This window comes from Sebastes umbrosus, chromosome 3 (genome assembly GCF_015220745.1).
Source record: "Sebastes umbrosus isolate fSebUmb1 chromosome 3, fSebUmb1.pri, whole genome shotgun sequence".
Classification (NCBI taxonomy): Eukaryota; Metazoa; Chordata; class Actinopteri; order Perciformes; family Sebastidae; genus Sebastes; species Sebastes umbrosus.
Window position 1 is genome coordinate 17,425,880 of NC_051271.1, and position 23,753 is coordinate 17,449,632.

A 23,753-nucleotide genomic window follows, 5' to 3' on the forward strand; every position below is an offset into this window, starting at 1 on the left:
AATTATTTTTTTATTCAAATTAAATCTGTTAATCACAAGAGGGCTCAAAATTATACATTTGTAATGTAAAAAAAAAAACATGCAGTTTCTTTGCCTTGAATCTTTAAATATCTTGGGGTCAAGACAATTCACTTTCTTTTTTCTTTACCTGTTGTTGCCCCAAAATATTTCTGTCATAAAATAGAAAAAAAAAGATCCAGTAGAGCTCCAGTAGTTTTCATATTGTTCATATAATTAAATTCAAGCAATTACACAAAAATTAAACACAAGAATTAATGATAAAATACTGCATTTTTTTTGTCACAATTTCAGTAAACACAAATGACATTAAAATATACTCTGTATCGGTGTCTTTACATGCTTACAAATATTTTTGCGTAGTTTGCTTTACTGCACACATGCACTGATGATTTGCTTTGAAAAGGTGCAAGATTTTCACAGCTGGTGATCTGTGACTATAAATTCAAATCAGATTTTCACAGCGCCACGGTCAAATTTAAGCAGAATTAACTTTGTTGATTTTGAAAACACTCAACAAGCTCCAGAAATGTATTTTTTACATTTAGGTTAGGATACTTTAGTTGCATTCTGCCATCAGAGGTGACAGAAAAACTGAAAATTCACAGTCAAATTACTGCAGAACACGTATGCATTAAAGGAATCATCGTGCATAGCAGTGCTATGGTCATAAAAGCATTTAGGCTTACAAATATAAAGCTGAACAAAAGGATCATCTGGATCAAACCCAGAGATGCTCACAAACACACAAACAGGAATCATAAGGCACCTGTATCTACCTTTATAACACTGCAGGAATAATTAGTGCAAAAATAAGTTGTAAACAGCATTAAAGCACATACAACATATTACATCATGAACTATTTTCAGACATTTGTAGAAAGGTAGATCGTCCTCTTTTTCACTTATTGCACATAATCCTTCTGCTGATGAGAATCACAAAATGCAGATTTGATCTTGAATAAAGATGAAACTAAAAAGGTACCAAGCCAAGTTATCAGGCGTTAAATTAGATTTTCCACACAGTTATTTAAAGCAGTGTCCAGACTAGCGTAGGTCAGTGGTTGCGTGTTGTTGTTTCATAAGCCTACATGTCCATTTTTTAAACGTCCTACTATAAATATGTTTAACACAAACCTGTTCATTTGTTCATCTTCAGCTTGTTTTGTCTCTGTACTCCGGCACATCAGATATGAAATACAACAATGACTATGAGGTTAAAGTGCTGACTCTCAGCTTTAATTTGAGGGTGTTTGCAACCACATCGGATGGACAGTTTGGAATTTTGGCACTTTTTTTATGCAGAGCCCTCGAGCGTAAAAAGGTCTACGAGTCGTACACTGTTCACAAATGTGAAATTAGCACTTTAACCTCAGTTATTGTTCCCTTTTACCCCCAATGTTCTGGAGTACAGAGCCAAAACATCACTGTCCTAAAATATATAGACTGCACCGTGTGCCAGCTTCTGACTTTAATAGCCAACAGAAAATAAATCCAACGATTAAAAAACGTGATTGATTACATCCAGCTGATGGTGAAGTTCTGACTGAGTTTGAGACCAAGATCTGCAACTGTTAACACCTGCAGAGAGAAAAGACATCATCAAAACACTACTCCATAAAACACGCTAATCTAACAACTACAACTGTGTTTTTTCATTTTTTATACTTTTTTGTTTCTTTCTTTCTTTCCTATCCTATACCTTAGTTATATATCACGTTGTTGGCTCACATCTTGGAAAATAAAGTTACTGTATATATTAAAGAAAACAAAAAAAGCTATGTTGAAGTTACGCTAGATTCACTTTTAATTTCAACAAATTATCCAATTAGCGAGGTGGATTCAGCACTCTGAATTAAAACAAGTACGGCACTTAAAATACAATTTTGAGGTACTTGTACATTACTATAGTTTTTGTATTTCCATTTTATGCTTCTTTATACTTTTACTTCATTATATTTCAGAATATTGTACTTTTTACTCCCCTACATTTATTTTGGTTGTGTCTAGATGGTGCCCTAGATGGTAACTAGACTTCTTCACCTCTGTTTTCAGGCTTTAAACAGTTTTATAAAAATAAGTTTTTTTAATCATATTTGCTTCAATCTCGTCTACTTCAGCTTTAAAGGATAGTTTAGGTGTTTTGAAGTGGGGTTGTCTGAGGTACTTATCCGTCAGTGTATTATCTGCTATGGACGGGGGGAACAGCAAAATGTATTTTAGCCACCTAGAAGAAAGACTCACCTAAAATAATTCTATATCCATTAAAGTGTAGACTATATTTAGAATATTTTCTGACGGCGAACTAAACTGAAAGTGAAACTTATTTATATTGTTTTTGTCATCTGAGCCTGATGGCTTTGAAGACAGCATAGACACGTTTCACTTTCAATTCAGTTCCCCATCAGAAAGGAGAAGGAAAAGGCTGACCACAAGATAAAGCGGTGAAAATATTCTAAACAATAACATATAGCGTTGTGGAGCACATGATCAGTCACCAGGGACGCTTACCACTTTATTCTAGCAGCTAAATACATCTTAAGCCCAAGTGACTCAGCGTGAACATCGAGCACAGCGATAGTTCACCCGTAGATATAAAACAGGTCACCCCCTGACCTCACCTGGTTGGCTCTGTAGGTGAACGTTGCATCATGGGAGTTCACCAGCACTCTGCTCGGCTTCTGCTTCACCCCGTAGAAGGAGGCCGTCTCCACGATGATGTATGTGGCCTCCCCGTGGCTATGGAGCACCTGTGATGTCATCACGTTCTACAAAATAAGCAGATGGATGACTGTAAGTTACACCGCAACACTAACGCTGCACTAATCAATATTTGCATTGTATTTAGGCTCATAGCGATCAACCCACAGAGAATTATTCCCCTCAGCTCTACAGTGTGGATGATAAAATCACTAATGAACTAAAGAAATTTTAGTCGAATAAGACCAAAACGACAAATTAGTCAACTAATCGATTAAGAGGGGGCAGCCCTCGGCCAAATATACACAACATGATTGATATGAAATTATGTGCAGTGTGACAAAAATGCTATCTGAAAGATTTTCAATTATTTCAACATCAACAGTAAATATCAGTACCGAAAAGCTTCTCTGTAAACTTGCTATTCTCTAACAACAAAATGGGCATTAATGGACTTCACTGTAGAGAAGGATGATACCTCAGCCTCAGTAGACCAAGATGCATTGCTGCTATAAAGAAAAAGTTGAGTAAGTTTCTCGTCATCTACACGCACAATCTTGAGCTAAATCACAACAAGTTCAGACGCAGTTTGTGGAGGTTTTTAACAGGCAGAGACGTGATGTGGCTAATCACAAACTGAATCAGAGCAGAGCAGGCTGGAATGAACCAGTGGTCCTGTGATACTGAGGGTTTCTTCCTTTTAAGGCAAAACTAGTTGAGTGTAAGCACCTGAGTGACGTTGAAGATGATGTAGGAGTACAGGTTGTTCTCGTAGGTGTCGATGCTCTCTCCGTCGTCCCAGAACAGATCTCCGCTGGCTGAACCATCGTCAGAGAGCGCAGAGACCAGGTGGAGAGGCTGGCCTGTGCTCACCCACAGCGTCAGGTTGGGCGCCTGGACACACAAACACGGAGAAAGAACAACAAATGTGACATTACAAACTACTGATTGTAAGGAGTGCAATTGAACCCTGAAGTGCCGTCTTCAGGGTTCTTCTGAGCCCCCAGGCATGCGCAAGCTCGCATCCAAGGGGAAGCCACGAAAATGGCGGACACAACGCCGAAAAAACACAAATATAGTGAGGCGAAACAACAAGCTCGTTCCAAAACGAGAGTGACTCTACGGCCGGCTTTCACTTTCGCTGCCGTATGTTATAATGCAGTTGGTGCACTGGGCCTGTTCTGGTAACCGTGAGTTTCTGGAGTCGTTGAGCCAGGGGGGAGGAGGGGCCAACTCTGAATGTTGTGTTTACAGTAAGCGACAAATCCTGCATAGAATGTATGCCTTAAATGTGTCTTTCCAGAAACAGTGTCCCTGATAATCCACAGAAACTCACTGTCAACAGTTCTACTTTCTACCAAAGAAATAGTACCAATTAAAATGCTTGACAGCGAGGTCTGTGGATTTATCCAGGGTATATCTGACAGTATTAATGTCTATAGTATTTGTGAAACTGAAGGAAAAACAGTTTTAGATGCAGATATCTCAAAACTTCATTTCATGAAACCAAAACTACAGTTTATGCATCTTTAATTTTACCAGGGGTAAAAATGTTTGTAATTTGGGGACACCTTGACCTTAAATACATTCTTTGCTTTATTTCTCTTGTCAAGTTAAGGTGACCATAGAAAATAACAACAATCGTACAATTCTTGGTCAACCGTACAACCGTTCAACTCCATCAATTGGTCACAATCTGTGTCAGACTGCTAATTTTGAGGCATGTCGGATGGAGTAATGAATGGTGAATCATAGAGCCACCATGTAAATATAAGAAAAACAGATGCAAGCAGAGACATGATATCAACTCGCATCATCCCCATGTTCTGAAAACGTTGTAAAACAATAAACAAGCTTCGGCCATTGTGCTGGCACCTCTATGCATTGAGAACCTTAAAAAAAGGAGGAGGAGGGAAGAGGAGATTGTGGAAAAGGGGACTTTTGTCTGAAATCAAACAGTGAAAAGGCCCTAGAAGTGAGGAAATTCAGAATCATTCAGAAAAACAACAACCATGTAAATTGAACCAAAAATCCTATCTACCTGTGTTGGTGTAATGGAGCCCTCACGCAAATGCAGGTTGATCTTATCAAGAGGTGCATGGAGTCGAAGGTCTTCCCCCTTACTGTGCATAGAGTCACCCTGGGAAGTAGAGGATCATATGTGGCCATAAGTTTACTGTACCATTTTGTTCCTGGCTCATACAACGCTGTGTACTCTGAGGGGTGAATTCACAAAGAATGGCCGCTGACAGCACCATGAATTGCGCATCATTTGCAACCGCTATCTGCCCTGTCTCAAGGTCCGATTCACAAAAGATTTTGTGCTAATGATATTACGGTACAAACACGCCCATAATGTAACTGCGTGTGGCTGTCAGCGCTGATCTTTGTGAATTTTTTGCAATGAGGCTTTTTGAATGTATACATATTACCTCATTTACATACCTGCAAATAGCACAGGAGCACCGAGATGCTATTCGCTTGGCAGCTCAGTTAAGGTTGCATTTCAATGTCTGCAGGTGCTTTGAGAATTATACGTTTCTTTATGTCTTATTTCTGCAGGTTTAGCGGTCGCAAAAGCCGCTCAATCCTGTTGTGAATTCGCCCCTGTGTGCACTGGGCTGAATAGTGGGAGTGTGGGTCTTACCGTGTAGTAGTCATACCACAGACCCTCTGGGAAGTAACCATCCACATAGTCGACTCCAGGATCCAACACTGGCGTCACCAATAAACTCTTCCCCCACAGGAACTGTTTGTCAATGCCATAGGTTCTTACATCTTTTGGGAACCTTTTGAATGCACAAAGGATACAAACAGTAAGGCAAAGATCCTCCCAGTCCAGACAAAATAAGAAATCAAATACTTACTCAAACAGAATCGGCCGTGCGACAGTGTGTCCGTGTACGTGTGCATGATGGAAGAGAGTGTAGAGGACGGGGAAGAGAGAATAACGCAGCAGCAGAGCCTGTTTCATGGCTGTACGGGCCAGAGGGCTGAATGCTGTCGGGTCTTGAGGCTGTAAATTAAACAAAAATACTGTTAAAGGGCGGGTCCATCTGCATTCTTTTGCATTCATTTTTTCAAATGGAAACACACACTCAGCCGTGAGCAAAAAGCAGTGACGTACTGTAGGTTACCAAAAGTAAACTAATCAATAAGGTTATGAATAATGTGAACGCTAGCTGAGTCAATGTTTGGAAATAACTGAAATAGTTAGGTTGGATTTTTTGATGTGGGGTTGTATGTATACTCCCACACTCTGCGAGGTAAAATTACTGTTTTCGTGAGTGGAGTCTGGTGGCTTTGAACAGAGCGATATAACGGCTTCTGTTCCCCGTCAGAGAGGGCTGTCCAAAATTTGTATGTTTGGATTTGAATACATAAGGAACACCACTGGGAAACTACAGAATGTTATAAAAACCTAAAAAAAAACAAAATAATGGACCCGCCCTTTAAAGAAAGAAATTCTAAAAAAGGACGGACCAGCTCTTTTTCACCCCGTGTGCTTTGTGGTGACGTTGGAGCAGTGATGATAAGATCTTCTTACCTTCATGTCGATGGCGTTGTGGTTGCGTGTGAAGGGATAGAATGCTCCCAGCTGCGTCCAGCGGACACATAGCTCCTCCTCGGGCTCCTCACTGAAGCCACAGATGTCTGCTCCCACCAACGGGATGCCCAGAAGGTTAAAGGTCAAGATACCTGAAGGAGACAAAAGAGAGGTGAGGCACGGAAAGGAGAAACTTGAGAAAAATCAACACTAAGAGACGCTAAAATGACGGAGAAACATTGTCCAAATATTCAATGGACATTTCATTTTATACACAATTCTAGGAACTCTAAATAGAATACATTGTTTGGGTGTTACTCTTCCTCCTAATTGTACTGTAGTTGACAGAGTAAGTAGAGAGTAGTGTGTGCAATAAAACATGTGAAACCATGATGCAGATCTTTAGAATCACCCAACCTTCAAATTATCAGTTACACAACAACATAAATGTGTCATAAAATACTTTAAATATATTCCAAATTGCTGACTATGGCAGTGATATGGCTATCACTTAAAGCTGCTTTCATTTATTTTGGTCACTTTTACTAACATGTTAGCAAACAGTTGTTTGTTTACACACCCACAGAGACACGGAGCAACATTTGGAGGCGTGTTTTTGTCTCCCCAACTTCTCAGCAAATTACTCGGTCGTTAGTTTTAGCTCCTTAGCTAGCCTCGGCTTTCCTCACCAGTTAGTTTATTCGATTATTTAGATTTATTTAGCTGTAAAATGTGTAATATATATGTGTCTCACCTGCTATAGAAGTGTACAGGTCTTTCCACTGGCTCCTGTTGTCTCCAAGCCAGTGACCAGAGTACATCCCATGACTGGGGAAGGTGGAGCGAGAGATTACAAAAGGTCTCTTTGCTACGATCCTCTTCAGAGCGCTGGACAAGAGGACACAAAACAAGAAAAGACAGCAGACAGGCAGAAGATTTAAGGAAAGTACACAAAATGTGTTCAGCACTTTATCTTTTGTTGTGTGTGTTTGTGTGTTGTAGGTATTAACCTTGCAGACGCCTTTGCTTCCATGAGTCCATAGAGACTGTGCATGTTATAGTGTATGGACTGCTTCTGCTTTGCAGTAGCACACACAGTTTTAGCTCTAAGCAAACCTCCTAGTACTCCTAAAAAGGAAAAAGACACAATTTTACATTTTTGACAATTATATGTACTTTGTAATTGTGTATATATTATGTTTGTTGTAAGATTTGTGCTTCAGATCCCACCAGGTGTGTATGGAGGATTTTCAAGACTGTTTGATGGACAGCCGTTGGTCGACCCATCCAGGAAATTTGACGGCTCATTCATGTCCTAAAATAAGATAATAATAATTTAATTAATTTATTTATTTATTTGATGAGATGAGACAAAGGTCAGGGAGAAGATATCATGAATTGCAGAGAGTCAGTTCTTCAATTGTTTCCCATTTCCATACTCACAATCCATAATCCATCAAAATGCACCTTCTCGTGGAACCTCTGGAGGTTCTCGTACCACCACTCGTGTGTCACATCATCAGAGAAATCAGGATATGCTGTCAGACCCGGCCACACCTGGAGGAAGAGATGGAGAGTCTTATTTCTAATACACCCCTAACATTTCAGAAGGTAATTGGGATATCGTTTGTTTCTCACCTTCCCAATGAGTGTTTTTCCTTCGGCGTCTTTAATAAAAACGTCCCTCCTCAGCCCTTCATCGTACGGCCAGTATGAGCCCTCAGACTGCGAGCTGCTGATGCCTGGATCCTGCAGGTTGACACACAACTGTCATACAAACACGCAAAATCAGACACACATATGAAGGCGAACAAAAAACTCCTGTGTACCAGGATCATGACGTAGCGCTGGTCATGATCGTGCAGGTCCTTGACCAGATCAGGCAGCGTGCCAAACTTTGTTGAGTCAAAAGTGAAGTCCAGAAATTGGTCCATGTAGTCGATGTCGTTCCACTGGACGTCCTGTGAACACATCAAACACACAAATCATTTTCACAAAAGAATGGAAAAAATACTGACACACAAACAAACAAACAGTCTGCTGGGTCAACTTTACCTGAGGTATCCCATAATTCCTCAAGCTCTTGACAACTTCCCAGGTAGAATTGCTGGTGTAGTAACCCCAGCGACAGAGATGGTAGCCTAAAGCCCAGTAGATGGGCATCGCTGGGTAGCCTGTGAAAACGTGGAGGGATGAAGAGAGAGAGGAGTGAGGACATTATCAGTAACAAATGCAGGACTTCAGGGAAACACAAAACAACAGACTCTGTGGTTAACATAATTACACTAGGGCTGTCAAATTAACACGATAACGCAAATTTGTTTTAATGCCACTAGTTTCTTTAACGCATCAACGCAACGCAACTACTGTTGTAGTGGGAAGGAATAACTTCAGCTTTTCACATAAAAGTACAATTATAAACAAAACAGCAAAAAGTTAAAAACAATATAAGAAATTTCATATAAAAGAGAAACAGACTTAAAACAAACAGCAAATTGCAGCAACCAATGAATTAGCAGTGTTGTTCAGTAACAGGACATTTATATTCAATATGCTACAGTCATGCAGCTACTGTACACAACAACATTCCCACATCCAAGCAGACTCCTACTGACCTATGACTTCCACATACTGTTCAATCACTGAAGCAGGATCAGGACCAAGGAAAACGTAGAAGTCAAGGATTCCTCCAATAGTTCGCCAGGTGAGGGCCGGGGCAGGCTGGAGGATCACATCTGGACAAACAGAAAAACTGATGATGAAACATTTGTTATTTATAAGAAACTCCTTCAGAATAAGTTACAATTAAGGACAAGTGCAAGATAAATGCATCACTATGGAGGCAGAGAGCAAATAAATAAATAGAGTACATGGGATATAATGAGTATCTAAGAATAAAATGTACAGTTATATAAATATCTTGAAATAAATAGCTGATTATCCCTGCTCATGAACAACATTTATGGAAATAGAACATCTGCGTTATAACATTAAAAGCTGAGATAAAACATTTCTTATGATGATGGCAAAGGGAAACCAATCAAATTAAACTTTGATTAAGTTTGCAAACCATTTCAACTTTTCAGTTAGCAACGCTCAGTAATTTTGTTAGGAAATATAACATGACCTTAAAATGACCTCTTTACATACTGTAACACTGGATAGTTGATATTTACTGACACTGCAGTCACACGTCTGTGACACTGACCGCACAAACTGCCAACTCGGGACTTCTGCTTTTATAAAATTGCTTAATGTTGTCGTATGAACTGTTGTGACACTGTGAGATGATGTGTATTACTGCACGTAGTGAAGCCTGAAGTGGTGTCTAGCAGACTGACCCATTGCATTGCTGTTCAGCAGGAAGAAGCCGTGTGCGTTCCCTCCGTCCTCCATTGCCAGGTAAAATGGATGCGCTCCATATAGGTTTGTCTGTTCCTACATTGTAGAGAGGGACACAATTCATTAGATCTTATTTGTACAAAGGAACTGAACTTGAACTGCACATTCAAACAAGCCACAATCCTCAGAAGTGAAGTCCTGAATGTTATTTATGGAGGCCTTTTTCACAGCAGACATTTTGATATATCGTAGTATGAAAAGCAAAGTGTGTAAATAATAGAATTAACGATGGCTGTGCAATTAATCACATTTCAATTCAGATTTTGGCTTCCAACGATAATGAAAACAAGATAATCGACATAAAACGACTATTGTGCTCAATTCCGTTTTCACAATGACGCTCTAGCTTTGTCTTGTGTAATAAATCCAAGGCACCTCTTTCCTTTACAGCGGTGCACTTTCGCCCCATTCAGCGGGTCAGGGACGGCCACTCGGTATGGGAGGATCCGTGGGAACTCTCCCGGGCGCTGGCTGGCCCTCACTGGGCGTTTTTCCTCCGTGGTGATGCACTGCGACCAGCTCTAGATCGGCTTGCCCAGGGTGAAGGTGACGCTTTACAGCACCCCTCGCCCGGGTCTCACCGCTTGGTGCTCACGATGACCTCTGCGATGTCAGCAAACCCATACGACCCGTCTTGAATGTAGGATACAAAATTTACTTTCTAAATATATGATGATTATAAAGTCAGTGTGTAATCACGTTAAATAATCGCGATCTCAATACTGACCAAAATAATCGTGATTATGATTTTTGCCATAACCGATCAGCCCTAATGATGGCTTGGTTCCATTAAGTGTCTCAAAAGCTATTTAAGTGAGCCAGCATGCACAACACCAGGGCCTGTTAAAGGGACAGTATGTAGGATTTGGTGACATATAGCGGTGTCGTTGCAGATTGCAATCAACTGAGTAACCCTCCGCTCACTCCTCCCTTTCCAAGACTGTGGTAACACCGTTCGCCTCGCTCAGAGGTCATCCTCACTATAATAACACTACTTTAGGAGCAACGGAAGTCAGACGGCGGCTGGCTGTACCACGGTTTTGTACTCTGCGGCTCACGTTACCGCAGTTTCACAAGCCTGTCGGAGAACTACGGTGGCTTTCAGGTAAAAACGTGAAATACTTTCTCTAGAGTCAGTGTTTGGTTTGTCCGTTCTGGGCTACTGTAGAAACATGGCGGATCAACATGGCGAACTCCGTGAAGAGAACCCGCTCCCTATGTAGATATGAAGGGCTCATTCTAAGGTAATGAAAACACAAGGATTTGTAGTTTCAGGTGATTATACACTAATGAAAACATAGTTATAAATATTATATTACATTTCTGTCAATAGATCCCTGAAATGTTATACACTGTTCCTTTAAGTGCACCGTGCTTTCCATTCCATGACATGTCAAAATGTTTGGTGTGAAAAAGGTCTATTGTGCATGCTGACTTGCCATCGTTAATGTTATTAGCAACACCTGAGCTTTTCCTACTAAAGGTCAAATATCTGCAGTGAAAAAGGCCATCATTTGAATGTTAATATCTGTGTCTGTGACTAAAATGTAACTATAAACAGAACAATGACAACAACAGGGGTTACCATACCGTAGGAGGCACATCTCTGGCCCACATGGTGAGCGTGTTCCAGTGGACGTCATGCAGGAAGGTGGAGCGGTGCTCGCCCAGGCCGTAAATGAACTGACTCTGCAGGGAGGTGGATAACTGGAGAAACTGATCCGCATAGAAGAGAGGAGCCACTGTGGTGTTCAGACTAACAGGAAACCGATGAAAGGAGACAGTATTATATTGATAATTATTATCAGTTTCTAGTACAAACAATACATGTGTGATTGTGACCGTCACCCTTTCTTTACCCGACCTAAAGTAGCCCATTCAAGTGAGACTCACAGCACTGTTCCTGTAGACCTCCTCTTCACGATGAGACCAAACGGCTCCTTTGAAAGCTCTACGATGTAATCTGGACTTTCTGCCTTCTTGGTGGCAGCGGGAACAGAGATCGGAACCTCGAACCGTGAATCAGAGGGGTCGGTGATCTAGATTGACAGACATGAGAAAAACAAACAGCTTGTAATTAAATTATCAGACTAGATAATTTACAGCGGTATCTAATAAAACTCTATCAACTGACCTGTAACACTTTATGACAGCTTTACACCCCCAACTGGTTAATCAAAGGGGTGGCACAGATCTGGCCAATAAATGTGTTGTTTACTCACGTGAATAATGGGTTGATTAGATTTCTCTTAACCTTTTTTTTCATATAAACTCCAGTGAATTAAACAAAGACAAATGTGTGTTAGCTTGCACTTTTATTATTATTATTATTATTCCTACAGTGTATGGAGTTTAATGACCTTAGTAAACTCTATACTTAACTCTGCCCAACTTCAACCTCAAATGTCTTATCTGTTTACCAGAGATGTGCTCATAAGTTTCTTGGAAATAAGTCATTCAGCATGAAAAAAAGCATGAAAAAATTACTAATCGACTAAAGAAATCTTAGTTGATTGAGACCAAAACGACCAATTAGTTGACTAATTGACTAAGAGGGGGCAGCCCTAAATTTGACACTGCCATCGAAGGCAAACAGCTGCAGGGACAGCTGTTCTTCTCAATGACATCAGAGCCTTTTAGCATTAAAAAAATTGGCTAAAATACTTAATACTCCTCTCTAATATGGCTTTGATGAGAATTGTTTTTTTGATCAGTATGATTGCATGTACCTCAAATATATAATTTATGATGCAACAAGTCCTCCGCACACAGAAACACAAACAGAATCTGCATGCTGTGTGACTTATTAAATATGACTGAATACTCATGTGAGTAGCTCACTCACTCACCCTGACACGTAGCCGTGTGTCTGTCTCATGACGTATCTCCACCTCCAGAGTGAGGATATCTGCTGGGTAGTAGGTCTTCACCTCCCTTACGAGCGTGCCTTTCTGTCCCAGCGATGTGTCGTTTATTGACACAAGCGAGTAGGAAGGAAAATCCTGAGGATAGAAACACCAGGGGATACCATTTCTCCCTGACGGGCGGGTGGCAGAGGAGGAGGGAGAGGACGCAGGGATAAAACAACAGTTCCTCGCCTCGCACTGCTCTCGGGTCACAACCACCCCTCTTTCAGGGTAGCAGTCAAACCTCCACGCCTCCGGGATTAAACTGCAAACCTTGCGGCGGGAAGCAGCTGCAGTGTCATTTACTCCTGTCTGTAATTGAGAGTCTGGTGTTTTTGCGGGGGCCGGTGACGGGGGTCTGTGTGGCTGCTGGTTGGTTGGACGGTGCAGCCAGAACATGGTGCCCAGTAGCCAGCCGCCACAGAGGAGCAGCAACACGCAGCCGGTCACCAGGAGGCCGGTGGTGACGGAGCATGGCGGCGTCCGTGGAAGCAAGGAGGCTTCCTCTGGCTCCGGCACCTTAAAACACAACAAGGAAATCAAATAAGAAACACACTCAGAAAAGCAACCAAGAGGAACCAGAGTAGTTCCTTTACACTGTAAAAAACTGCTGATCTTTTCAAGTCAAAAAAGCTAAAATTAGAGATTTCATTTAACCAGGAAAGCCTCATTAAGATTAAAAATCTCTTCTTCAAGAGTGTCCAAGACAGGCAGCAATTACATTGTGTTTAGAGCGGCAATGATTAATCGATTAGTTGTCAACTATTAAACTAATCACCAACTATTTTGATAATCGATTAATGGGTTTGAGTCATTTTATAAGAAAGAAAGGTCAACATTTTCTGATTCCAGCTTCTTAAATGTGAATATTTTCTGGTTTCTTTACTCCTCTATGACAGTAAACTGAATATCTTTGAGTTGTGGACAAAACAAGACATTTGAGAAAACGCCATCTTGGGCTTTGGGAAACACTGATCAGCATTTTTCACTATTTTCTGACATGTTATAGACCATACAACTAATCAATTAATCAAAAACATTATCGACAGATTGATCAACAATGAAAATAATCGTTAGTTGCAGCCCTAAGTGTGTTACAGACTAAAAACATAGAAAACAGGTAACACAAACAAATCCTAGAACAATCCAAAGTAGCACCTTTTATGACCACCTAAGAGCTGTCATATATCCATAATAGAAGCAGATAGCGTGACAGTTAAGCATAACCATCGGGCATTTTGCGATAAAAGCAACACATATGGCTCGGATGTAGGTTTATATGTTAGGAAAAGATATAGATATCTGGGCACAACAAATTTGGCCCCTGAGGGCCAGGGCAGTAATTTTTTTAAATGGCCGCCAAAAAGGCGCTAAATATTCGTAAATGTTGCAGAAAACTGATTTATTGATTTATTATTGTCCAACCAACAGTCCAAAACCAACAAACATTTAGTTTTCTATCACATAAGAGAAAGAAAAGCAACAAATCGTCATAATTGAGAAGCTGGAACCAGAAAATGATTGTTCGTTTCTGCTCTTAAGAGGCTCAAACTAATACTATCAAACAATAAATAATGAGACTAACACTCTTAAATATCCCAAAACATTGGCAGCCCAAAGAAAGAGCATTACGTTTCTGCAGCAGTGATTTAAATTCACAGAAAGAGACCAACAATTTGCACTTTTAAAACTGCAGGAGGTTCGAGGCAGAGGAAGCAGTAAACATAAGGAACTCACTGGGACTTCTTCATGGACAGGACGAGGCTCTTCTGACAAAACTGCATTGGAGAACTGGACATCTTCAGGGTTCAGCCGCTTGTACGACACCATCCTGATAGCGTGTGTTTATGAAAGTGAGTGACTGGAAAACATGAGAGACAGAAAGAGAGACAGCAGAGGAAAGTTCAGTTAGACGGATAATCTCATTTCCTGCTGTCCGGAGCTGGTGGGAGAAGTGTTCATCAGAACCAGTGAAGTGAAAATGACAATTTATTAGATTTGACAGCTGAGTTTGATGGTTTCACTTCAACACTAAAAGAGAAATGATGTAACAGAGAACAGAAGAGGTGCATAAGACAAAAAGTATAAGGAACTATAATGCAGTGGTGGAATGAAACTACGTATATTTACTCAAGTACTATTTCAAAGTTTGTGCATTTTACTCGAGTATTTCCATTTTTTGCTACCTTATACTCCTACTGCATTTATTTGACCGCTTTAGTTACTTTGCAGATACATATTAATAATACAAAATATTATCAACAAATTAATTATGATGTATTGTGGATTAAGATAAAACTTTATTGATCTCTTGGTGGAATTTTTGCACTAGACACTTTAGGGGAAGTTGCAATAGCACAAGGCTCTTCTCAGAACTTTAGCATTTTAGGATTTTATTGGTCTGAATGATTGTATAAATGTAGGTGGTTGTTTTCTATGTTTTTTATATGTGTGTGCTTTTGTCTGTTTTTAATGAGCACTGCACCGAAACAAATTCCAATCAACTGTGGGTTGACATGACAATAAAAGTATTGATTGATTGATTGATTGATTCACAAGTTACCCGGCAGTACATATAGTAAAAAAGATAAACCCCACTTTTACCAGCTGCAATTATAATCCAATAATATAATATACGTTACTCTGAAATGGGCCATTTCTGCAGAATGAGTACTTTTTGTCCTTTAAGTACAGTACATTTGAATGCTAATACTTCTGTACTTTCTAAACTTTGGTATTACTGCTTTGAATACTTCTTCCATCACTGCTATAATGGAAATTTAAATTGGGGATTAAAGTAGAGCATTTCTTTGGAATCATTTGAGTCAACACACAGAACACTTAAGGACACATTAAGCTGAAAAGAAAGCTACCATACTGTAGATAGATAGAGATAGATAGATAGATAGATAGATAGATCCCGAGGGAAATTCAAGTTTCAAGCATCACAGTTCCATAGTGCAAAAACATGTTAGTAAAAAGATATGCAATTACAACGTCATTAATCAATATATAAGTATGTTTAATAATATAATAATTAATAATGGATAATATTAGAGTCGTGCTGCATCTTTAAAAGCATGTTTACCTTCATTTGGAGGTTACACGTGAGTAACGTTATATATATATCTTATTTATTGCAGCTATACTTTTAAATAACATTCTCGTGACGTCACACGTTATGACGATATGACGTGTTGCACGTTTTGTCCAAACAACATTAGCTTTGTTGAAGCTAGCTAACTTGAGCTAACATTAGCTCTGCATAGGAAAAAACACGTGAATGTCAAAGTTCACCAGGAAGACATTTGGCCACTTAATAAAAAACGCAGTTTGTGTCTGACAATACATTATAGTTAGGATAATAACTTTAACTAGTCGCCTGAATGGTAACGTAACGGTTACTGTTACTGTAGCAACGGTTTATTAGCTTTACCGTTAGCTAACTTTAACAGTAACTTTAGCTAATGTGAGCTCACAAGGGGCATTAACATCAGCACCGCTTACCTAGAGACCCGTAGAGTCTTACAGACACAATAAATACAGCCTACAGTGCAGGTTTTCCTTTAAATACATGTGTATTTAGCTCAATAATCCGTAGCGTTGATAACCTGAACCACCGTCTCCATGCCGTGCGTCTGTTTATCTTCATGGCACATTCACGGACACTTCGGAATTTCGAGAACATCCGTTTTGAAAGCCCTCTAAACAACCTCTTGTGTTAATGTCAGATTCTCAATCTGTAAAATTAAAGTCCAAATGTCATGTAATGTGCTTATGTCAACAACGTATTGCTATATAAAGATGACTAATTAATGAATGGTTTGGGTTTTTTTCAAAGGTGAAGGGGTCAGGTACGTGTCCTGACTACGGTGCTGCCTTCAGGAGCAGCTCGGGTTTTGTACAATCTGTAAATGAACAGTCTATTGTAGCTATATGAGTGAATAGAATAGAGACTTTATTGTCATTGCCATGGAAAACAACGAAAAACAGTTTAGCAGCCCTTGGCAGTAAAAGCAAACATTAATAGCAAACATAAAAACATTCAAATCAAAATATAGACAGATAAATGGATCATAAAGTGCAGGTGCCATGATTATGGTTCAGCAGCTAGTGTCCTCAGCCTTTGGGTGGGGTTCCACACAATTGACTGCCTGTGGGTAAAAGCTATTCCGTAGTCTGTTTGTGTGTGTTTTAATTGTCCTGTATCTCCTTCCGGAGGGAAGGGGAGTAAACAGTCCATGTCCAGGGTGGGTGGGGTCTTTAGTAATTCAGCTGGCTTTTTTGCGGAGCCGGCCAGCGTATAGGTCACTGAGGTGGGGTAATGTGGTCCCAATCATTTTTTCAGCCATCCTCACCACCCGCTGCAGGTCCCTCTTGTCCTCTAATGTGCAGCTAGCAAACCACACAGTGCAGCAGTAGGTCAGGAGGCTCTCAATGGTTGCCCGATAGAAATTAATCAGCAGGTGTTGAGGAAGGTGAGCCTTTGGGATTTCAAAATAAAGTTGTTCTGAATGACATCAGAGTGAGGTTACTATTTGTAAATGTGCTTTAAATGGTAACAGTTCTTTACATACATACATGACATGTGGTATAAAATAGTATATCAAATATAAATAAGTCACTTCATTTTATTTTCTGGGAATATTTAGTAGTCAAATGTCTCAGTGGTTCAAGAAATTAGATTGAAAATATTGGTTTAGTGTCCTAACCAAATATACTGTACATTCCTGGCATATGTCGTTTCATGTACAATGTTATATGACATAATTTTTCTGGATCCATATGCTAGATTAAAAGGTTCTTTGAAATGTGTATCTCCAACGTTGTGCTATGTCTTTAGGCAAAATAACATCTACCTTGTAGTTGTTCCCACAACATGTTTTGGTTCTCCTTTTCCACTCATGTTCGAGCAGGTTTGAGTAGTCATAGTGGAAGTGCGAAGGGGGTCAAAAATATGCAGGGTTTCATGCAGACCCCCAAAAAGTGAATTAATTTAAACACTTGTTCCAAAACATTTGTCATGCATCGTATAATTCAGGCAGAACTGGTTTGAACTGAGAATATTTGGTAACACTTTTTAATAATCATTATTTATAAATGGTAAATTGATATTTAATTCAAATTTAGTTTAATAAGAAACCATGAAAATTATAATTAAAAATGTTTACTAATTTTTAGTAATGCTATAATTTATGTTATTTTAACAGTTTATCGTTGCACACATTATAACATTTTACATACTATGTTATATATATTTCTTAAAGGTTTACATCATTCATCACTGGTAATCATTAACAAATACTTAATAAAGTATGTAAAATGTTATGTGTACAACAATAAACTGTTAATAAATAATTTACTAATGTAATCAGAATGTAATTATTGTCTCCTATCAGCTATGATACAATATATCATTTATAAACTAATTATTTCATATTAAACAAACTAATGATAAATTAACAAAAATTATAGCATTACAAATAATTAGTAAACATTATCAATTATCATTTAATTAACAGTAAAATAACTATTAACTAGATTTAATTAACTATCACTTTACTATTTATAAACGATTATTATGAAGTGTTACAGAATATTTGTAACTTTTACACTTATCACTTTAGTTAGAAACCTACTAAAATATACAGTTTGGCTCAATATTAATGCTAATACCATCTTGGTTTTTAATATACTACAACTTTGTTTGGTCAGTGTCCACAGTCGATGTTTTGTGTAAAAATACATTACTTTATATATTCATGACTTTTTGTACATATATATTTGTACCTTTCATACAATAACTCCTGCAGTCAGAATTCCCCAAGGAAAACAGTGTTTAGTACTTTTACTTTTATTGTTCAGTATAACATGTCCCATACAATTAGACAGAGGCAGCACTGGGCACATTTTACCACCTACATGGCTTCAAATGCCTTTTGTATCACAGCCTGATAGGATGACTCCTTTATTCACAATAGTTACTTGGCCTTTAAGAGTTGTCTAAACCAGGTGAACCCGATTCATGATTTGGTTGTTGGATAACTTGAACAGAGATAAAGATTAATCACCACTAAGGCAAAATGGTTTAGGCAAAAAAAAACTGGTGAATATCATGATCCCGTTGCTTCATTACTGGCTAATATATTTCTGATATTTCACCCAAAGAATGAATTTCAGTTTCACCTGATTCTCAGACTGCTCATTGGCCATCGATACAAAAAAACATAATTACTCTTCAATCCAATTTCCACATACACGATTAATTTGAATGACAAATACTGCATGGAGAAATGTGAAATCACAGACCTTAATTGACTCATTTGTACTACAATAAATACTCTAAATGTGAGTGTGATATTTTGATGCAACTAATGTAGGTAAGAGTGACAAAAGAGAGTAAATATAACCTCTAGAATTTATCATCTGAACAGATTTCACTAAAACTGTGTTTGTAGTAAATATTTGTTTGGTCATTTTGTCTGAAACTATGTTGTTGGTTGCTGAACATCACTTGACACAAGTCTGTTTAATAATTTCAGGGAGTAAAATATTTTAGCTTTAATACTTTTTGTGAACCACGACATAAAGTTTTATGGTGCCTTCAAATGGGGTCGTGTTTACCGCGTTCATGAGAAGAGTCCATATGAACGCCCCCCTCTTGTGGTATTCATGACCTCGTAAGTGGAAAGTTTCAGAAAGCTCCAAGCTCACGCATTGTGACGTGTTTGTCGACGTTGTCAGAAATGACGGAGGACATGGAAGTTCATTTTTTGAAAGGAAGAGGCTTTTGGAAGTTCAATGCCTCTGTGGCTTCTAGACGCCAACAGTAACGTTAATATTGCCGTTGCTTAGCAGCGGTGTTCTCACGACTTAACCACTTGAACGGCAAGCATATATAGTATATTCACGACTTCCCATGTTGTAAACACGAGCTCACGAGTTTCATTTGAAGGCACCATATATGACGGTCTACTCACAGAGGTAGTCCCTTACTTTCCCCTCTTTCAGTCCATGTTTTACTGCCTAACATCTTGTATTGTTATACTACTACTGGTACATATCTCTATGGTTTATATAAATACATCATCAGTCATTTTTGTCTGCTATACACATATTAATTGGAGAGTCATCGTCACTCTGTGATAAATCATCGTTCCTCACAGTGAATGCAGACTCGTCCTCGGTGTGAATCTCCTCATGTTTCCGTTTGTGGAGCCTCAGGCTCTGTGAGCGGCTGAAGCCTCTCCCACAGACGTCGCAGCCGTACGGCCTCTCCCCCGTATGAAGCCTGAAATGGTTCTTGAGGCTTGAAGCTCGCGTAAAACTCTTTTCACACTCGGGACAGTCAAACTTCTCCCCAAAGTGGATTTTCTCATGTTCCCTCAAGCGGCCGGACTGGTTGAAGCTCCTGTCGCACACGGAGCAGTGGTAGGGCCTCTCTCCTGTGTGTGTGAGCCGGTGTCTGTTCATCGCCCCAGAGTGGGCGAAGCTCTTCCCGCAGTCCGGGCAGGAGAACGGTTTCTCTCCCGTGTGGACTTTCTGGTGACCTTTGAGTTGACCTTTCTGGGTGAACTGCTTCCCACACAGATTGCACTGGTAAGGTTTCTCTCCCGAGTGAATTCGCATGTGAATCTGAAGAGCAGACATCTTGTGACAGTCTCTTCCACAGAGCCCGCAGCAGTACGAGCTCTTTGTCAGACTGTCGTTACACTGTTCCTGCCCCGGTGATGCTGGAGAACTGTCTTTATCACTGTCTTTATCACTGTCAGAGACGTGGTCAGGATCCTCTCCAGAGTCTGTGGAAACACAAATGATAAGATTAAACCATTTAATAACACTATAGACAAAAAACAACTCATATTAACCGTTTTGCTTGTTGAATCACGCACAAAATCACCATTTCTGTATATCAATTACTCACCCCGTTTTACCTTGAATTCATGAAGAAAACTTTGTCTTTCTCATATGCCTCCATGGTGAACGAAGAATAAAAAAAACGGAGAAAATCTTGATGAATTGAAGTAAATAGGGGCCGCGTTTAACAACAGCAAAACTAAATCAAAACATCCGTTTGCAAGTTTAAGACACTTCAGCATTAGCTTCCCTTCTCAGAACTGGAGGTTGTCCACTGTGTTATACGTGGCCTCCATTTACTTCAACTGATCAAGACTTTTCTCTGTTTTTTGGTTCTTCGTTCACAGTGGAGGCATGCAAGAACATCATTATCAAGAATTCTAACTCCTTAACACTGAGCATTTCTAAAACCAGAGCGGATAAATCGGAAAATGATGGTCTCAAATCTTATTGACAGGGGTTTAAGAAGACAACTTTCTGTTGCCTCTAACTTTGTAATGAAAATGTTCCTGTTCAGGGGTTTCAGTGTGGACAGAAACCTTTAAAAATACTACCTGAAAACACTTGTGAGGACACAATGCATTTTCACACACAAACATTGATTTTTTTTTTCAGAATTACTCAGATTACTGTAGATGTAAATTCAGTATATCAGGGAAAAAAAGGTAAAAGCAGAGAAGGGTGGGCTGAAATCAGTGAGGAAAAACATGTTTTAATCCCGTCATTCAGTGGAACGAGGTCCCAGTTAATGACTGCAGTAAAGACAGTAACAGTAGTGAACATTATCTTTAATGTGTTGTTGGATTTGTACTCCTGTAAACTAATTTCCTTACTTTTAATACATTCATCTTCTTCCTCCTTTACTGTAATCCTGATTTCTGTGTTGCTTTCCTGATGCTGCTTTTCAGTTTCCTCCTGCATGGTGCAGTCCTCGCTACCAGACACCTGGTCAGGAGCTTCTTCTACTGGGGGAAAACACAAGTGAAACAACCCATAATTGTTCAAATTGGGGCTGTCAATCGATTCAAATTTTTAATCGCGATTAATTGCATGATTGTCCATAGTTAATTCCAAGTGACGCAAATTAATCACACATTTTTTATTGAGATATATAGAGATTTGTAAAGTATTTAATACTCTTATCAACATGCTAGTGGACAAATATGCTACTTTATGCAAATGTATGTAAATATCTATTATTGGAAATCAATTAACAACACAAAACAATGACAAATATTGTCCAGAAACCCTCACAGGTACTGCATTTAGCATAAAAAATATGCTTAAATCATAACATGGCAAACTCAAGTCCAGCAGTCAACAACAAGTGTCAGTGTGTCAGTGTGCTGACTTGACTATGACTTGTCCTAAACTGCATGTGATCATCATTAAGTGGGCATGTCTGTAAAGGGGAGACTCGTGGGTACCCATAGAACCTATTTTCATTCACATATTTTGAGGTCAAAGGTCAAGGGACCCCTTTGAAAATAGCCATGGCAGTTTTTCCTCGCCAAAATTTATCCTAAGTTTGGATCGTTATTTAACCTCCTTCCCGACAGGCTAGTATGACATGGTTAGTACCAATGGATTCCTTAGGTTTTCTAGTTTCATAGAGTGCCAGTATCTTCAATCTAGCTTTAAAACCGCTACAACCGAAAAATTGCGTTAAAGAAATTAGTGGCATTAAAACAAATTTGCGTTAACGCGTTATTATTACATAAACTTTGCCCAAGTCAAAATCATTATCAAAAGCATTCACACTCCTTGTGTCACATAAGAAGGAAATGTGGAATCTCATGTTTACGTACCACACAAAGGTTCCTCTTCTTCCTCCTCTTTCACTATTACATTCATATGCGGACTGGAAACGACGTCCTCTGGTCGGTCTTCTGGTTCTCGCAGGTTGTTTTCACACTGAGCTGCTTTGTCACAGTCAAGACCCTCTGAGGATTGGAGTCCAACTGCACTGGGCAAACTCTGACTGTCGGACACCTAGAAAAACAGTTTAATAAGAACAAACGGAAACAACGGTGTTCCAAAGAACTACAGTATATGTATAAATGCAGAACAAAAAGTTTAACATCTCAATCAAACTAGAAACACAGATTCTACTATGAAATTGCTGTGTATTGTCTCTACCTCAGAGCTGATGTTGTTGGTCAGGTCTCGCTGGGATGATTCACCAACTGCAGCTTGAACTGGATCTGAGATGACTTCTGTAACTGATCCGTTCTTGTTCTGTGTACACGACCTTTTGTGGTTTCTCAGAGTTCCTGCCAGTGAGAAGTGCCTGCCACAGTCCTTGCAGGTGTACGGCTTCTCTCCCGTGTGAATCCTGGTGTGCCTCCGAAGCTCTCCCGGAGCTACGAAAGACTTATCGCACTGTGTGCAGCTGTAGGGTTTTTCTCCCGTGTGAGTCCGCATGTGTGTCGTCAGAGTCCACTGCTGTGCAAACGTCTTACCGCAGTCGGAGCAGTGGTAAGGCGTGATGCCAGTGTGGAGACGCTCGTGTCTCACAAGTGTACCCGACAAGGCGAACCTTTTGTCACAGAAAGAGCACTGGTAGGGCCTCTCTCCGGTGTGAGTCCTCTGATGATCTCTCAGCTCGGCTGCTGAGTTACAGCTCTTATCGCAGTCCGAACACGGGAACTTCTTCCTCGTAAAGCCCGCAACAACCTCAGAGTGCATCGCCTCTAAGTGAGTTTTCAGATGCCAGTGTCGGGAAAAGCTCTTCAGACAGATGGAGCAGTGATACGGCCTCTCGCCGGTGTGCGTCCGCCGGTGCAGCCTGAGCTCACCCTGACTGGCAAACCTTTTCTCGCAGAAAGTGCATGGGAATGGCTTTTCCCCAGTATGGACCCTTTCATGGATCATGAGCAGCCCCTTTTCTGGAAATCTTTTCTCACACATGGAGCAAGGGAAAGGCCTCTCTCCTGAGTGAGTGCGTAGGTGGCGCTGAAGTTTAGAGGCGTAAGGGAAGTCTTTACCACACACTGAGCAGCTGTGAAGAGACGGCGGTTTTTCATTTTCACTTTGATCAAATGTCTTGGAGGGAGTCTCTGCAGGTACGATGCCAGGGATAGCACTCTCTCCTGTGGGAGCAGAGAGATGAGAAAGATTGTATTTAGGGAAACAAAAATGTTAAGGAAACAGTTCATCCCTAAACACAACGAACAGTGATGCTGTTCAGAGTCACACGTGTAGTAGAGTCTTATTGACTGTAGGTCAGTATGATGATGATTTTCCGCAATAAAATATTCAGTCTGAAGTTGTTATTTTATAAAACGTAGTACATCATTTACAGTCAGAGTTATCGCACAGCT

The 23,753-nt window shown here is 39.8% G+C and overlaps 2 protein-coding genes and 1 long non-coding RNA gene across 5 annotated transcripts in view; 1 reads left to right on the forward strand and 2 right to left on the reverse strand.

Annotated features, from left to right (window-relative positions):
- si:ch73-12o23.1 (lysosomal alpha-glucosidase) lies at positions 1–16,239 on the reverse strand. The gene is made up of 21 exons (XM_037764491.1): positions 16,081–16,239; positions 14,311–14,434; positions 12,517–13,092; positions 11,561–11,706; positions 11,258–11,423; positions 9,607–9,703; positions 8,881–9,000; positions 8,321–8,439; positions 8,095–8,226; positions 7,904–8,014; positions 7,709–7,822; positions 7,496–7,580; positions 7,276–7,393; positions 7,020–7,153; positions 6,266–6,417; positions 5,586–5,734; positions 5,366–5,507; positions 4,760–4,858; positions 3,448–3,612; positions 2,640–2,786; positions 1–1,599 (listed from the first exon to the last, which is right to left on the reverse strand). Exons 2-21 carry the CDS (start codon positions 14,401–14,403, stop codon positions 1,537–1,539), a joined length of 2,928 nt encoding a protein of 975 aa, XP_037620419.1. The 5' UTR covers positions 14,404–14,434; positions 16,081–16,239; the 3' UTR covers positions 1–1,536.
- LOC119485146 overlaps positions 6,998–23,753 on the forward strand; it is a 17,231-nt gene continuing 475 nt past the window's right edge. The window contains exons 1-3 of the long non-coding RNA XR_005206195.1: positions 6,998–7,010; positions 11,738–11,740; positions 17,104–17,113. This is a non-coding gene — a long non-coding RNA (uncharacterized LOC119485146). The remainder of the gene's footprint in view (positions 7,011–11,737; positions 11,741–17,103; positions 17,114–23,753) is intronic.
- Positions 19,411–23,753, reverse strand: part of LOC119485143 (oocyte zinc finger protein XlCOF28-like) — a 9,303-nt gene continuing 4,960 nt past the window's right edge. For 2 of the 3 annotated variants that reach the window (XM_037764495.1, XM_037764496.1), the window contains exons 3-6: positions 22,570–23,522; positions 22,239–22,422; positions 21,264–21,395; positions 19,411–20,372 (exon numbers count right to left, since the gene is read on the reverse strand). In XM_037764495.1, coding sequence (XP_037620423.1) covers positions 19,663–20,372; positions 21,264–21,395; positions 22,239–22,422; positions 22,570–23,522 — 1,979 coding nt within the window. In that variant the 3' untranslated portion in view covers positions 19,411–19,662. The remainder of the gene's footprint in view (positions 20,373–21,263; positions 21,396–22,238; positions 22,423–22,569; positions 23,523–23,753) is intronic. The other variant, XM_037764497.1, reaches the window with a different exon arrangement.

Coding starts and splice junctions, on each gene's coding strand:
- si:ch73-12o23.1 (XM_037764491.1), bottom strand. CDS start 14,403: ATGGTGTCGTACAAGCGGCTGAACCCTGAAGATGTCCAGTTCTCCAAT. Junction 9,001..9,606: donor GCTGAACAGCAATGCAATGG/GTCAGTCTGCTA, acceptor CTGTTTGTCCAG/ATGTGATCCTCCAGCCTGCC. Junction 7,394..7,495: donor AAATCCTCCATACACACCTG/GTGGGATCTGAA, acceptor TTTCCTTTTTAG/GAGTACTAGGAGGTTTGCTT.